The sequence below is a fragment of the Vidua chalybeata genome, chromosome 1, assembly GCF_026979565.1.
Source record: "Vidua chalybeata isolate OUT-0048 chromosome 1, bVidCha1 merged haplotype, whole genome shotgun sequence".
NCBI classification, from domain to species: Eukaryota; Metazoa; Chordata; class Aves; order Passeriformes; family Viduidae; genus Vidua; species Vidua chalybeata.
In genome coordinates, this window is record NC_071530.1 from 84337766 (window position 1) to 84355115 (window position 17350).

Here is a 17350-nt window from a genome sequence, read left to right on the forward strand (position 1 = left end):
ACAATTCTGGAAAGACCGGCACAGCTGTACGACTCAGTGGACATCGTGTCTCCAGAAGCAAGGTCCCACAGGGTAGCATTTATTTCCAGTATTAATCAACATATGTTGCCCAAATCACAGTTTCTCATCTGCAACTCAGTGAGAAATATGAACATATTAATTCAGAGATACGCTGCCATTTTCAAAGATTCCTAAAATAATCACACATTTCCTTTTAAATGCCAAGAGAGCCTACCAAACCAGCAGCATAAAAGAAAAATCTGTTTCTTTCTACAAGCAGTAAGGCACGTGCTTGCTGTCCCTTGTGCTACTGATCGATAAGAAGGCTTGCTGCCCAGACCACCTGCATGTGTGCAAGACTAGAGCTGTGCAGGAGCATCTGCAGCCTAATCCTTCCTCACATTGCTCCCAAGCAGTTCTGCAGGTACTATTCACAAACGTCACACAAAGAAGCCTCCCAAACAGCTTCCTTGTGGACCTCTCTACACCCACACAATTTAATTCTGAAAAATTGAGGTCTTTTCTGATAAGCATTATGGAATAAATCACAGGACCTCAGCAGGCACGAAAGTAACATGAAGTCTGCAATTCACTTAGTTCCCCAAATTTTGTAAGAAAAATTATCTCATTGCTGGAAGATAAAGCAATACTATTTTTAGTCTCTTAACTGCATCCCTATAGTACAGCCAAATGCCATAGAATTTTTTTTTTTTTTCCTATACACAGCAATGGTATCCTTTAAAAGAGAAGCAAGGGAATATATTTCCCCTCATCAACTGTCTGGATCATTTGCTTGAAGGGTTGATGTCTACTGCAGGCTGACGTGCATGTCCTCTCAAATGATGGCAGAACAGAGCTCTCTGCTCCCAGCCATTGTATGTAGCCTCCTATTCAAATCTGCCACCAAAGTTTTGCACACAGACACTGCTTACATGACAACAGCTTAATATTCTATATACAGCACTGAGTTGTTTGTCCTGTACAATACAGGTGAGTGGTAATTTACATAAAAAAAAAAAGACTCAAAACTCTTCACAGATACACCACTTTAATTAAAAGATAAACTCATACCCTTAAAAAAGAAATTAAATAACATTTTAAAAATAATAAATCAATAGTCAGTTTCTTTCCAAGTAAATTTAAGCTAAACTGTAAAGCATGAAGTAGTTTCAGACATTTTTTTCTCTCTATCACTTCAATACCAAACTGAATTTAAAAAATATGAAATTATTCTTAGGTAGCAAATTAGTATATAAATAATTGGCAACTCACCGCAAGCAATATTTCTTTTCAAGTAACTCCTTATGAAAATTAAGCAGCACGGGGAATTTACGGTGCTTTTTATGGCAAGAAATCCATGGTATCTGTATAAACAGGTTTTATACTTCAGGCAGTTTTATATGTGTAAAATATTTTTCAGTAGACCTGGATCTCATTTTTAATAGGAGAAAGTGTGGTATTTAACCACTTGAGTGCAAAGAGATTTCATTCCAAAATAACTATAGCTAATTTGAGAATACTCAATAATAAACAACAAACTATATACTTGAGTAGAACTCGTAAATAAGACTGGTGCAATGGCAAGACAAGCTGTAGGCTTTATTTAAAAATATAAGCAATAGCTGGTCTTGCAAAAAGAACAAGTGAGAACAGAAACAAGTGGCCTCTGTATCCTTAACCAGTATGAACAATATACTGAACAACTTAGTGTCCAAGGGCTTTAGCTGTAGCATACTGGTGAAAAGATGGCACTTTGAAGTTTACCATCATGCAAAGAAAATCAACTACAGAAGGAACACACAGAGGAATGTTCAGACTGCACTCACCCATCTTTAGCTAAACAACCTCCTCCTTTTATAATAAGATACCAAATTTTGTTACTGTAATATAAAACATAAACCTGGACCCCTGTAAAGCACTAAGATCAGTGTGCACCTACAAGTATTTCCCTCATCTGCCCAACTGAAGACCATGTTGGTCCCTCTCATACCTGTCTGATGCAGGAGCAGACCCAGACGTTTCAGACAAGCTGCTTGGGATTTGCACATCTCAGCCTGGCAAATGAAGCAAAGCAAGACCAAACCCAAAGGGCTCTTTGGCTCAAAACATGAATATTAAGGCAATGGGAGCATAGCCATGCCCAGTCTCCTCCATGCTGAACAGATCAAATAAATTCATGCTGCTTCAGAGCAGCTGATCAAAGTGCCATTTCCAATTTTGCATTAAACAATTAGCCAGTGCTTTTGCCGCTCTTCATTCTCTGGCAAGTACAAGCAGACTCTCCGTCTGTCCCAGCAGAGAACAGTAGACCATGGGGACAGACAGACTCTGAGTCTGCCCAGTCCTTAGTAGCCGCTTTGTACAATAGTACACTAACAGCCTTAACAAAAATTTAAGTGGGAAAAATGAAAAAACGAAAGTGCTTCTAGGAAAAAAATTACATTCCTGGTTTGTCTTTTATGGGGCTGGAAGATAGTAAATGTTACAAAAAATAGAAAGAAATACTACATCTGAGCCAGGAGAGGGAAGGCCCTGTATTTTGATCCTGGTATCAAGTGCTAAAATCACCTGACACATTATTATTTGTGAAATAGAACTACTAAAAGCAAAGAAATCAAAGAACAGCTTGCACCCACTGATAGCAAATAGTTCAAAGTTCATGATTTGTCTTCTTCAGAAAGAATTCTTCACCACAACTATAATCAATGTTCTCTAGGAGAATAATGTTTACTGATACCTGTGAAGTTGAAAACTGAGTAAATATTTGTTGCAGAATAACTAATTGCTCTTTCAGGAAGGTATTCTCTTGTTTCTTACAAATCCATGTAAAAGTTGGAAGAGGAATTCAAGTATTTGTTAGGAAGTTAGGAAGAAAAGCAACTTTACTGCCATCATGACATTGTTTAATCACCAAGAGGGCTGTGCTTAGGTAGTTTTTTCTGAACTGTTTTCCAAAGTTGGTACAATCTATAGGACTTGAGGTGAAGGGAAAAAAAACAGCAAATTAAATGTATTATTTAAAACTGCAGTGTGAATTTTTATCCTTCTCCTCCCTACACAAAGTAATTTGGAAAATCCACAAATCTCTGAACTTAAGACACAATTATGTTAGGTAATGACTCATGTAAAAGGTTATTTCTTTCAATTTTAAGTTTGATCCTGGACCCGCTGTTCATCATGTTTGTGTTTGTCTCAGAACAGAAAAGGTAGGTTTAATAATAAGAAGCAATTCTTCACTAATGCATTATATTTAGGAACAACAGACTTGATCAGAAGATTGACTTGCTAGTGTAAGAGCAGGAATAAAAATATCTTCTGGTTTCCAAAAGACATGATGGAGTTGGAGAACAATTTCCTGCCACACTCTGGTTGCTCCCTATCATCCCTATGTCAGTCTGGGCTCAGGCAAGTCTGCCTCCATACACAGCCCAGTGTCGGACAATTTGCATCTCCCCTGGATAAATGAAGGGCTGGGGACTCACTAAGTGGACAATGGTCCCAGTTTATCCCCCTCAGAACAAGTCACTACGCAGGGAATGAAGCTGCACAACAGACCTTAAACCATAAAATAAGACAGCAAAAAGACTGCATGTCTCAGAAAGCACAAGGTTATGCACATCTGGCAATGTAACATTATTTTAGCATGTGATGTTGCTCTGTGTTGCTGTGACATGACCAAGGGACTCTCCAGCTCAGCAGAGGAAAAGAAACAGGTAATTAAAAGCAACAAAAATAAATAACTGTGTTAATTACAACACCATCAGTTTAGCAATGTGATCTGACGTAATTATAGCTGTATTTAATGAATTGGGAGAGTCAGTCTTAGGAGCACCTGAAGGTGTCACAGTACCAAGATTTTAATCACAGCTGAAGGCAAAGGCTGGCCTCCTTCCCAAGAAGAAAGCCCTGTCCTAGCAGTAAGCGTTCCTCAGAACAACCACAAGCAACACGACCAGTCCCCTTAGAGCAGAGAAAGCTGTGTTGACACTGAAACGTGAGCTGTTCCCCCAGGGAAACCAGCAGTAATTTATTTATTATCCATAAAAAGAGTAGGCTTGGTTCCAAAAGTACCATGAAAAGTTATTCAAAAGAAAAAAAAAAAAAAAAAAAAAAGAAAACGAAAACCAAACTCAATACCACAAAAAGAAACAGAAGGAATCTGGATTTGTACCAAGATATTGCCTCCTCAACACCCTGAACCACTGCTGAGATGTTGAGAAATAAAGCACTGCCATGGGAGCAGATATTGAAGGAAAGCACAGAAAATGTTTTTTCTTCCCATTTGTCTGAAACTGTTTATTGATTTTGGAGACTCCCCTCCTGGCAAACTCAGACAAAAACAGGGGGGAAAATACACATTCTGTGCACAGTAAGAGCAGACATGCCAGGCTTGATGTATTTATCTAGGAGGTATTTTTGCTGCCTATGCAAGATAATGACCTCAAACATAAAAACTACAGAAAATAATCTAAGCACAGAAGTAAGAAAAAAAAAAAAGAAATAATATGGTTTTTTTGTAAAGTAACTTGGAGTTTTATTTATCTTTTGGAACCTACTAATGCAGGAAAAAAGTTGTTATCATAAACAAAATAACTCTACACAACAAAAGATGAATGTTTTAAAGGGTTTGAGCAGAATTTACCAGTTAATTTTTTCTTACTTCAGAAGATGTAAGTACCCAACAAATCTCCAGGGTGAGCACTGAAGAATGTGCTCCAGTGTGGGATGCAGGGGGCAAGAAGGAAGAAATGAGCTTTTAAAACAAGTCATCTAGATAATCTAAAACAGAGCATTTCTCTTGTGTCCCTGGAGATGTTGGCCTTGACTGAGATGATTCTGTAACTGGTGGATTTACATATACTACAGCATGGGGACTGCCACACAACCTCAGAGGACAAACTTCTGCTCAAGCCACCACCACACCATCTCCTATTATCACATAACACAAATAGAAAGGGAGAAACATTTCCCCCTCCCCACCAAAAAAAAAACAAAAAAAACAAGGGCCTTTTCAGAGAAAAAGGGACCATCAGACTAACAGGAATGACCGTCAGACTTTGGAGATGGCAACAACTGATCATCAGTTTTGTGTTTGTAGTCAGGCCCTTGAATTTTTCTGTTCTTTAGTCTAACCAAGACACTGAAATATTACCAAAAAGCAGTAATATAAAGAGGTTTTATATCATGTTACTATGAATGGTAACAAGAATGTTTATTGAAACAACATTTGAAAGTTCAGAAGGCATCTCATAACCATTAATGTTACCCATTTTAAATCTCTATTTGTGTGGTCTTCAAAAACACCAATGTCATTAACCCCTGATTACTGAAAACCAACAGTTTTTGCTCCACTTCACAATAACTCCCCAGTAACAGTCAATGAGATCAGCATGCATTTATTTAAATAGAGCCTAACACACAGGAAAGGAAAGTAGGCATGGCAAACAGAGAATCACACTGATTGTTAGTCACTCTTGGTGAAAACGTAAAGTAACACTTATCTGATTAAGTACTTTTGGATTGGTACTTGCTGTTGGAACTTTGCAGTATGGCTATATTTAGAACACTGATAATATAAAATGTAAATTTCTTGCTCAAGTTCCATGTCAGAAGGATGATTTTACATGTTACCTGTTTATTTTTTTGAACAAAGGAAGTTTTCACTGCTAGCACCACAACACCAGTGCAGCTGAGGAAGACCATATTTTCTGTAGCCTTTGAGTCACTAGTAAGAGCTTGCTACAGAAACACCAACTACTCCACAATGGCTTCAGGAGTACTGAGGCTTACATCTGTCTGGCTTCTCACTCAAAGGAAAAAGAAGGACTCCAGGCTGCAGAGTGGTCCTAGCAATTTGGTGTAGTAAAAGCTACTGCAAGTTTAATCCTACAGCTCTACTTTGTCAAGTAGATCCTTGAACGTGGGTTTTCTGTAAGAGGGTTCCCTAACTACCTGGTTGATGACTACTTAGGTGAGGGATTCTCCATCACACTTTACTGAGCTGTTCCACTTTTTATACATCACAGCAACATTGAGAGGCAAAGAGGCAGAGGAGCTCACAGACCAGCTTTAAATACTTATGCATAGGTCAACCACATTTAATAAAAACAAGACAATAGAGAACACAGAACCAAAGCCAAAAATGCAGTCTGTCTACTGCACATCTGCAAGTACCTCAGGCCAGACTGCACCACTTCATTTCCACCTTTTCTACTGGCTTCAATGATGCTCACCATGTCCAAAAAATAGTGCACCCAGGTTGCATCATTTTTTGACTGCTAGAGAAAGCTAGCAGTAACTCACGTTTCATCACTGAAACTGTAAAGGAGTCTGACAACTCTCTTCCATACAACACATGCTAAGGAACACACAAAACACAGCTTAACATACAAATATCATGTTGAATTTACAGGAATAAGAAATTAATTTTATGTTCCCATAGACACTCTGAATCTGGAAGCTATAGTAAGAACAAAAGAAAATAGAAAAACCATCCCAAATCCATTTTTCCCCTTTGGTTATTACAACTCTTCTGCAAAAATGCACAGCACCTGAGGCAAGCTTATTAGCTGAGGGATTAATAAAACTGAAAAGACATGGTTTCTGGTATGAGGAGACTAAAGTGGGTATGAGATGCTGTGCATCAGTGCCCTCAGAACACAGCCATGCCACACAGCTTTGCCACTTGCTCCTTAGCATGGGTCCAGTCCCTGCCTCATGACTGACACTCTCATGCTGAAACTATGACAACAATACACTATTCCCAGCATCAGTTATTTAATGATAAGCAGCCTGGCTCACTGGGCAACTAACAGCTTTGGAAACACTCACTATATTAAGTGGATTCATACCTTAAAAAGGGTTGTAATTTCCATGACCTGGAAATGCAACCATTTCTAAATGATCCTTAAATCATAATTTTAGCTGGAAACATGGATTGTAAGTTTTTTCCAATTCCCAGTTTCTCATGCATAAACTGGCTTAACCCACTATGGAAAAAACAATTTCTAAAGGCCTGTCATTCTCTTAGAAGCAGCATTAAAGTGTGAACACTGACAATTTTCATGGAAATCACAATGCCAGAGCAACACAAAAAGCTGCAGTATACAGAACACAGTTGTTGCCAGAAAATCAAGTGTTTGCTGATGCTAACAGAGTAGCTAAAGCCCAGACACAGGGAAACACTTGTTAAGGCACTGAATTGCAATTCAGGAGAAGTGAGGTACTTCCCTAACTCTGTCACAGGCCTCCTGGCTGCTTTTGGGGCTGGTCATGTAAATGTGTTCACACTTCTGCCTATATAAATTATATGGAGTCTTCTACATGTATTTCTTTAAGTCAAATGAATATTGTTAGGAAGTCTTCAGAAATGCTTGTGAGATAATTCAAGTCTGTGACATCAGAAGTCTATATGAGGACACATGATTAAGAATAAATACACATAGTCAAGAGAACTCTCATTCCTTTGAAGAGAAAAAAATTTCTTTCATTCTGGCCGTAAGCATACATTGGGATCTGAATTACTTGGCAAAAAGAAATATACTACTTCTCCAGCAAGATTAACTACACACAGAGAAGCCATGTATTTATTGAACTGATTTCAATATAAATATTTAGGAAGTCGTTTTTGTTTAAGGGTCAGCATCCTCGTTAAGTGTACCCATGAGAGCTCTTGAACTGTCATTAACGCCCCCTTCTCCAGTGCAGCCTCCTGAAACTGATTATTACTGGTGCAGCCAGCCCAGATGGGGTGGTAAGTAAAATCTGTCCTATCAAAATGTTCCTGCAGAGCACTGTAATTATTCCACAAAGACTAGCAATTTGACCAAGATGTAATTTACAGGAGCAAAACCTGAAGAAAAATGAATATGAAATTACAAGGGAAAGAACATGAACAACAAATAAGACAGATGACAGTAAGAAAGAGAAGGTTCAGTTTCATCTAACAGTGGCAGGAGCGGCATAAAATAACAAGATGAAAAAATATAAAAGATTCCATAGGAACAAAATATTGAGAGACAGCTGGGAGATGGGGAAAATCAAAACAAATCCTGACTATTCTAGACAGTACAGAAATGAAAGAGATTTTATAACGCCTTCATTCTCTACTCTGGCAGATTCTGAAAGAAAGGAAAAGGGGAAAAAAAAGGAAAAATAACATACGAAAAATAGGAATTTGGACTTCAGAAAAAACAGCTGTCAGGACTGGATTGTGTTGCATTTATCTTGCCATTTGACTTACTCTTGCAATTAGTATCCTTATCTTCAGCGATCCTGAGATATTAGTCATGACTGAAAATACAAATCTGTTACAGTATATTAGCTCAACAGTTACATTCATATGGAAGTGCCAAACACAGAAAAAATTACCCTGTTTCATTCTATGCAATAGCAAGCACAATTTTTATGTCATTAGTACCAGAGTTTTATTTAACGTGATGTATCTCCACTGACACAGAAAGAAATACTTTGGGCCCAGACTGAGAGGAAGACAGGGTTAATGGTGACTGTGCTGCCAGGAAAATGCATCACAGGGAAGCTCCCTGTCTCAGGGGGACACATAAGAAATGCATTGAAGTGAATCAACTGAATTCTGCAGGAGTGATACAGATACAAATAATGAAACAATGTGAAGGCTAATGCCAAAAGCACAAGTGTCAGTTTTGCAACTGGTCAAGGCAGCAATCTTGAAAGTTGCCACCATCCAGGATAGAAGAAGAGGGAATGGCTTTGAGCTAAAGGTCAGGAGGTTTAAATGAAGTATTAGGAAGAAATTTTTTACCATGTGGTGAGACAATGGAACAGGTTGCCCAAAGAAGCTGTCTATATCCCATCCCTGTCAGTGCTCAAGGCCAAACTGGATGGGACTTTGAGCAACCTGGTCTAATGGAAGGTGTCCCTGCCTATGGCAGGAGAGTGGAATGAGATGATCTTTATGGTCCCTTTCAACCCAAACCACTCTGCGATTTTACCACACTGCTACTCTACATGTCTGGTTGCAATCATTGCCCTTTGCCATCCACCACTTTACACATTACACAGAAATTTCATATAAATACAAAACATAGAAAACATATACAAATTGCTCAGCTTTCCAATTAAAAACTAATTAAATGTTATTTCTTTTTACCCTAAATTGTGCAACACCTGGAGGTGAGCTAGAGTATGATATAACTAGTGTTACACAGACTAAGAGATGTTCTGTGCAAAACCATGCTCTCCAGGCTTTCTTAGACAAGAAAATAAAACCATAAACACAATATTGATATTTTTTTAAAGCTGGTTGTGCAGTTTCACAAAGTAGCCCACTTAACTATTTGTAGTAGTTGTAAAATAGTAAGAAAAGGTTTCAACAAGCTGAGATGTGCAACTCGCTCTGTAGCGGGGGGTTTGCTTTCCCCGGTTCTGCATGTAAACATTGCTGATGCTTCACATCCATATCTGACTTCCAGGAACACCTTAATCCAGCAGGGAAGTCACTCTAAAGTGGATGTACTAAGATGTACCTGTATTTGCTAGTACCATAAGGCCCTGTGAGATAGGGAAGGAAGTTGAAGCATGGAAAATAAAGGTCCTACTTAAAGAAAGCACTCATACTTCCAGTTTAATATACAGAGGCTTTCCCCACATTTGCCAGACTCCAGAGGAAGCTTTTCTGTGCTCAGACACAGGCAAGAAGATAGATCCATAAACTGCTGGCTTCTGTGGGAGATGGAGATGCCTTCAGTGGCCAGGGAAGATGCTCTGCTTTTTGCAGGGCTCCTAACAGAGCAGAACAGAACTGATCTTTGAGTTTGCAGTGCCATTTATGACCAGTGTATGTCTGTTACGCCAAATTATGGTCAAACAAGAAACCAACTGAAACACCCAGAGAAGATTCTCTCTGCTCTCCCTAATGAAACAAGGGCAGATACTAACAGAAAGATACTAAAGAAGTGTATTTGTCTTTTAATATCCATTGCATAATCACAGAGTAAATCTTCATTTCTACTGTTGCTACTGATTGTCTTAAATTCACTTCTGTAAACCAAAATAAATGTTCATTAAACAAAACATTGTGAACTTGCTAAAGCTTCTAAAAAACTTATGCCTAGAAATAAGTAATAATAAAATTATTGGTTCTGAAATCTGCAAAATTTTTTGAAATTGAAAATTTGGAAAATCCCTGCAACACCAGCACAAATTGCAGTTTTTCCTTTGCCATTTAAAATCAAACAAACAAAAAAAATCAAAAAACAAACACCCAGCAGTATCCTTCATTTAAATGTGCACCTCTCAAGGAACTGTGCCGTGGAACACACATAATCAATTTATCTGTGTAAGCACACAGCAGAGCTGCTCTACCCTGCACAAAATGATACATTAAATTTGTTCACTGTTTAACAAGGGAGGGTCACAATGTTGCTGTTAATGATTACATAGGGACAAAACAGCTCTGTCTAAATTTTGTAAAAAAATTTGAAGCTATTTTAACCTTCCTTTCATAACTGCAAGCTAAGCCAATCAATAAGCTGGAAACATGTATAGCATGTCTTCAGCCGTGAAAGGAAGGTATTTCTGTCACAACGGCCTTCACAGCCAGAGGTCCTCAGCCACACTCCACAGATGCAGTTCATGTCTGGATTCATATGGAAACCAAAAAGGACAAAGCTGTGCTCTTGCTGCACTTTTGTGACCCTAAGAGATTTCATCAATGTGTGAGTAAAATCTGATTAGAGATCAAACATCCACCGGTGTCCAATACAGATGATAGCAACTGAGGGAATTATGAACCATTCAGCAAAGTCCCCTGTTAACAGCACAGACACATCCAGGCTGGGAAGGTCTGACTTGCAAGAAAAGGCAACACAAAGTAATTCAAGGCTGAAATGAGCTCAGATAAAACAGGCAGTCACCTCTTGGTGCACATGACAGTGTTGCCATCAGCTTCCATATGAGCAGATTAGCACCCACACACTTTGTTATACAATATCACAAGTGCATCTGCACCCTACCATTGGATTCATCTTCTTGAGCCATGTCAGGAGCAATATGACTGAAGTTAATGAAGTTACTGTAACTTCTGTTCATGCATGTGATTTCTGAGTCTGGCTGTGGACAAGTTTACACAGATGAAACTGGTTACAAAAGGATTCTGGAGTTTTATTCAGATATGCCTGCAGGCCCCCGTGGTCCTCTCTGAGATGCATCAATGGCATGCATTCCCATTGCAAATTAATTTTTTTTAATGAGGCTTTGGATACCTAACAATCAAGACAAATTTTTAGTCAGCACTGCATCTGAATTACGCTTCAAAGCACACATGTAAATTGGCACCATAGATCTCCTCTTCATCAGGATTTTAGAAAGCAGCTATACTGTTACATCAACTAAATACAGAGAGGGGAAGCACCTTACATCTACCACTCTTCCTGGAAGATTAGCCTAAAAGGTCACGATCAAACAGGCTCAATTTCAGATGGAATTAAGCATTTTATTTACAAAAAGAGCAGAAAGCTATGTCATACTCTGCACGTCAAAGAAACATGGCACACACTGTTTCATTACCACAGCATTAGCAATGGCATCTTTTCTTTACTAATTGCTCCCTATAATACTTCCTGTGTACACTGCAAGGTTCCCTATTAAACACAAACTAAGGAAATGAAACTGAACAAAACTACTGTAGCCCACTAGCACGTACTTTAGAGCTATTTCCTACTTTGTTGAAAATAAATTTATTATATAAACATTAGAACTAAAAATAAAAAACGCTGCTGAAGCACTCTCAGTCTTTTTCAGTCTGTGCAGTGTGAAGTAGAGCAGTAAATTGCAGCGAGCAGACAGCACAGCTCTTAAAACTTGCCCAGCTTTTGCTCTGACAAAAGAGATCGCTTAGGACCTCATCGTGCTGCTGCTCTCGTCGTTTAATTAACGGACTAATAAATTCCACTGCTGGCATATCTTCTACTTGGCTGTTCTCTTGAAAAACCCCTAACCCTCCCGCGGCTTGCACTCGGGCTGACCGCTACTTAGCAATAGTACTGAGAGAGCGGTGCCTGTCACCCAAGGTAGGAGGCACTCGGAGTAGTCACCGCCGTCTCCCACCAACCTCGGACAATTTTGGGCACTTTTAATTCGCGGTTGGCAGTGTTCTTCCGTCCTCTGCCGCGGCCGTGCGGTGGGGCTGAGACCCATGTCTGGGACGGCTGAATAAACCTTTCAAAGGCTTTTGGCAGCGTCCTAGCGCTGGGCCAGACGGGCGTATGGGTGAGAACCTCTGTAGCCGCGGGGGTTTCCCGGACCCTCCGCCGGACCGGTCTGCCCCGAGCCCCGCCGCGGCCCCGGCTCCCTCCCTGCCGGCGTCCTTTCCAGCCCCGGTGGCCCGGGTCGGGAGCTATAAGCAGCGGCTGGCTGCCCTTCGTCCCGCAGCGCCGTCCCGAACCACCTCCTCAAGGGGACAAGCCCCGAATCGAGCCGGCTCTCCGGTCTCGCAGCCAGAGGGGCAGCGCCGGCAGCCGGGCCGGGGCGCCCCTCCCGCAGGGCAAAGGCGAAACAGGCACTTTCTCCTGCTCCTGACCTTTTTGCACCCGAGCTCACCGCCCTGCCGCCCCCTGCTCCCCGCCGTACCCCCTCCGTCCCAGGGCTGTGCTCCGAGCGGGCCGGACGCCGACACCTGCGCGCCGCTCCGAGCTCGGCGCCCACAGGGGAGAGAGACAGGCGGGACGGAGAGAAGGCACCGCGGCCCGCCGGCCAGCACGGCCGCTGTCGCCGTCCGGAGCCACTCCCGCCCGTGGAGAGGAGCGATGACGGTCCGGCCCGGGTCCCGGAGGGAGCTTACCCGGTGGGGGGTTTGCTGGCCCCGGGGCGCACGAGGGTCTCCATGGCCGCGCCCCCCTCTCCACTTCTCAGAGGACGGGCCGGTGCAAGCCGCGATTCCGGCAGCGGCGAAGGTCGGAGGCGGGGGTATCGAGAGGGAGGGAAGAGAAGAGAGTACAGGAGTGAGAGCCGCCCTCGCCCCCTCCCTCGCCCCCACCTCCCCCGCTCCCCGCCCCGCTGCCAGGCGGCACTGCCCGGGCCGCCGCCGCCCACGGCTGCCCAGCCCGGCCGCGGGCTGCGGGCGGGGATGCGCTGCCGGGGCGGCCCCTGCCCGCCTTACCCGGCCGGCAGGGGAGCCACGCCGCGCCGCGGGCCTTGACACCCGGGCTGCCCGGGCAGACCGCAGCAGGGCACGGCGGGGCGGGAGTCAGGCGGCGGAGCTCCCGGCGCGGCGGGGCTCGGCCGGCCGCTGCCCGGGGAGTGCGGGAGTGCGGGGGCGCTGCGAGCCGGTTTCCATGAGACTGCCCGGCACAAACGCAAACACGGCGGTCGCCCCCGCGGGCACTGCCAGGGCGGCCGCCCACGCCGCCCACGGCACGGCGTGGGAGAGGAGAGTATGGGGTAACAGGAGGGGGAGAGGAACGACAAACCGACAAACCCCCCGCCAGCGCTAGCTCCCAGGACCGTCCTCCGCCTCTTTTGCCACGAACTCGGCAAACCCAGTGCTTGTCAGGCGAGTGTGTCCGAGACTGAGTCCTGCCGGGAGCGGAGGCTTTTCCTCAGCCTCACACCCTGCCCAGTCCTGGCTCTGCCACCTAAGGCCTGTTTCTCGTCACCTCTGTTCATACAGACACATGTTTTTCTTCTCTCGGAGGCGGCACAAACAACTTTTAAAATTAGCGGCATCTGTAGTCAGGGAGAGGGGCTGGAGGGCCGCGGCACGGCAAGGCAGGCTTCTCTCCGGCTTTTCCTCCTGCGGAACGAGCCCAGCACGGGAAAGACAGCCCCGCTTCCCGTGCGGTGCGGTGCGCACAATGGCACAGTTCGTGGAAACGTGGGCATCGCGTTAAAATCTGTGTATGTTGTTTCAGGAATATCCCCCCTTACGCCATTTTCCCAGAATATCGACTGCTACACCTGTGTACAAAAGCAAAACCAGACTGGAGGCGGGAAGTCTGGCTGGCACTACTGTTGTGTGTGCGTGTCCTCAGCCCAGCGCGCCCGGCGTTGGGCAGCCTGGCTTCTCCAGGCAATTCAGGAGTTTCTCTGCTCCTCTCCATTTGTGTCATCTTGCTTTCCCGGCCATGGTGGGAGGATGGCAGAGGCAGGTCAGACCAGCAGCCAACACCGGGACTAGGAGACAGGAGCAAGCAGGCTGAGTGAAATTACTAAGAAACCCGAATGAGGATCTGAGCTGCTGCCTTACCTGGCTTTTCACCTGGCTGCCTTAGTGATAGTCACACAGGTTCTGCTTAATGGTCACCCCTTTCCCCAACCCTTCCATCCCTTCAGTCTTGAGCTCATATTTCTGCCTACTGTGTTCATCAGAAAGTCTCTTGCCCAGCTCAGTAACCACACAGAGTAGACGCAAGCAGCTTCTCTGGCTCCAAAAGTGAGAGTTGCTTCCTCAGCAAGCAGGACTTGGCAAATACGGGTGCATGTAGCTGATGGATTGCCATATGCAAGAAAACCCCATCCCAGGCAGATTGAAAATGCTTTGAAACATTCAGATATTGGATTAATTTGCAAGTAACAGAGGAGTGAAAGACATGTTCATCTTTTCTGTACTACATGACTGGAAGATCACTGTAAATGCCCACCTTTGTCTACCAAGGCTTTTGCATTATGACCAAAATACCAGTTTCTATGTATTTGCCCCAGTGTATAACATAACACTTCTCGTGCTAAAGTCATCCTTAACTTTATCTTCTCTCACTTTGACAACCTCAAGTCTCCCCTTAATTCCCATCTCCTCAGCAGATATTTAAGAGTGCTGGCTTCCATTCCCTTCTCTCCAAGCCCACATGTGCAGGTACCTGTGGGAGGCAGCAAGCCTGTCCTAGCTGTATGTAAAGAAACAAAACCACAAATTTGCAGAAGCAAAACATTGATCTCTAATTTCCCTGTTACCATGGGTAGAAGTTGACTGAGTCACCACAGTTCAGTAATTACCCCGGTCATCTGAGCCACATGCTGCAGTAATGAGCCACATGCATGATCTTAATTTGCACCTTTATGAAAATAAATAGGCTAGGCTACATACTTTATTTTGCATATGGATTGGTTCAGCCGCTGCACGCTGTCAGTTTCCATAGCTCCAGGAACAAATGGTCATCTATTAAATCACGGGAGCTTGATTTCACAGCTCTGTTCATCATCTGTTCAGTCATTTTTCATCTCCTGTTTTTACTCCTAAATCTTAATGAACTTTTCCCTATTCTAGAACAGTTGCCAAAGCTGCACAGGCACAAAAACCTCTGCAGATGGTTTCCCCATCATTAGCAAACTACACCAAAAGAACTTCCCTTGCCTCAGCTGTAACTTCTAACCTTACATACCTGAGCAGAGGTGTAAAGTACAAAACACTCAAACTAGTACTTGCTTTTTATGTTCCCTTCTTTTTGTACAGCATATCAAAAGAGTGAGAGCCTATTAATTACCAAACTCATGATCTTGTGTCTCCAGAGCACCAGTGGGGCCAAGTGTCCATATCCCCCATTCTTTAGTCACATATATCTGATGGAAAAGCTGAGTGAAATATGAGGAGTACACTGTGTGATGCAACATGGGAATCTGTTTTTCTCTAGACTGCTTGGCACTGTGTGTCCCTCTTAAAAAGGGCAAAGGGGCTATTTCTAGTGTGCATTGTAATCCCCACAATTGGGGTGCTGTGCTCCTTTGTTTAGGCAAAGGGCATTAGTTTGGAGAGGGGCTATATGAATATTTGCCAATGTCATAAAATTGTGACATTGGCATGTTCAGTGTTCCCAGTTTTTTTAACCCTTTCCTGTTTGTAGAGCTTCATCTCTGTTTCAATGGGCCTCTTCAATATATTTCCTTAGCAAATCAATTCACTTGGATGACAAAATCCTTGTAGTAAAATAGTTTAGGCCTTTACAAATAAAAAATAAAAATCAATTACTCACCAGTGCAATTTCACATTTATGCCTTTTTAGAGTTTTCAAAATCTTATTCCTACTTTTCTCTACCTTCACTGCTAGAGTATTACTGAATCAACCCTTTAAGGCTACATTTTTCTTCTACTAAAACTAGCCTGCAATATTTCAGGAATTTGAGTTTGTAGTATAAACGTAACTGAACACGTAAGGAATCTAGTAAGACAAGTCCAATACCAAAGAATTTGTTTATATAGCAAAAAGAGCTTAAAATTAGATCAACATTACCTAGTATGCACCAGTTAACCAAGCCTTTTCTCTAGTCCAACACATAATCTCTTTTTATGATTCAGCAGTTTGAGTATCATCATAGAATCAGAAACCAGGTTTGAGCCTAAAAACCAAAGCAAAAAATAACAATCCCAAATTTATAGCAGGAAGAAATTGTGATTAGAAGTTAGTTATTGTGGTTAGGTTCAGTTAATAGCAAACTTTTTAAACCACATAAGTCTTTTTCCCATTTTAAGCAATCTAGAAGTTGCAATTTAAGCATTAGCCCCTGTAAGAGAGTTGACTTACTGTACAATTGTAAAATTCCTGGCTATGTAATTATAGCAATTGGAGTTGCGTAGCATCAAGCTCACAAAACTTTTATTTTGCTATCCATAGTGAAAAGGAAAAAAAGATACAGGAATTTAAATTTTCAGGGCTTGCTAGGCCTTTTCCTAAAGTCCCAGAGCACCCATTCTTCAGAAATTTGTTTTAGGAGTTTGTCCTACATGTCCTGTTGTTTTTGTTAGGAACCTGAAATAGCTGAGAGCAAATGATATACATTTTTGAGGAATGAGTCAAAATAACAAATAAAAACATTTACTAGTTTTGACCAAATATCGTATCATTGATCCATAACAGCCTAACACATTATCAAATACCCCTGAAGAGGCTGAATTTGCTTCAGAAAGGCACCATGAGTGGGGTATTCAAGGGGAAACAAGAAACAAGTGTGCTTAGATCTGCCCTTAGTCACACAGCAAATTGCCAACAAGTTTCTGCTTCATCTTTTGCTTTTCTTACTTGTCTTGTGTGGTGCTGAGAAGCCTCTTTTGAGACTCAGTGCCAAACTGCACTTGCATGGCATCTGCAAGAGAGCAAAGACAGTTCCTGCCCTGGACAACCTGGGGATTTTGGAACAGTGATTTTTGTTTTCTTCATCTTTTAGAAACTTACGTATAAAATGTCTGTGATGTCAATTGAGGATCTCAAAAAAAGAACTGAAAAAGATACTAATCATACGAAAACATGACAAGCCATCTGAAAGAGCACATGGATATAGATACAGATAAGGGTTTTTGTAGCTTTTGCTGAGGTAGTTTATGCTATTTCTGAATTATTGGGTAATTGTCTTCTGTGCTGGTAGAAATACTGAAGCTTGTCCT

At 42.4% G+C, this 17350-nt stretch overlaps 1 protein-coding gene across 2 annotated transcripts in view; it reads right to left on the reverse strand.

Moving 5' to 3' along the window:
- Positions 1 to 12980, reverse strand: part of COBL (cordon-bleu WH2 repeat protein) — a 155629-nt gene extending 142649 nt beyond the window's left edge. For both annotated transcript variants that reach the window (XM_053957926.1, XM_053957917.1), the window contains exon 1: positions 12821 to 12980. In XM_053957926.1, coding sequence (XP_053813901.1) covers positions 12821 to 12864 — 44 coding nt within the window. In that variant the 5' untranslated portion in view covers positions 12865 to 12980. The remainder of the gene's footprint in view (positions 1 to 12820) is intronic.
- Between the last annotated feature and the right edge of the window lie 4370 nt (positions 12981 to 17350).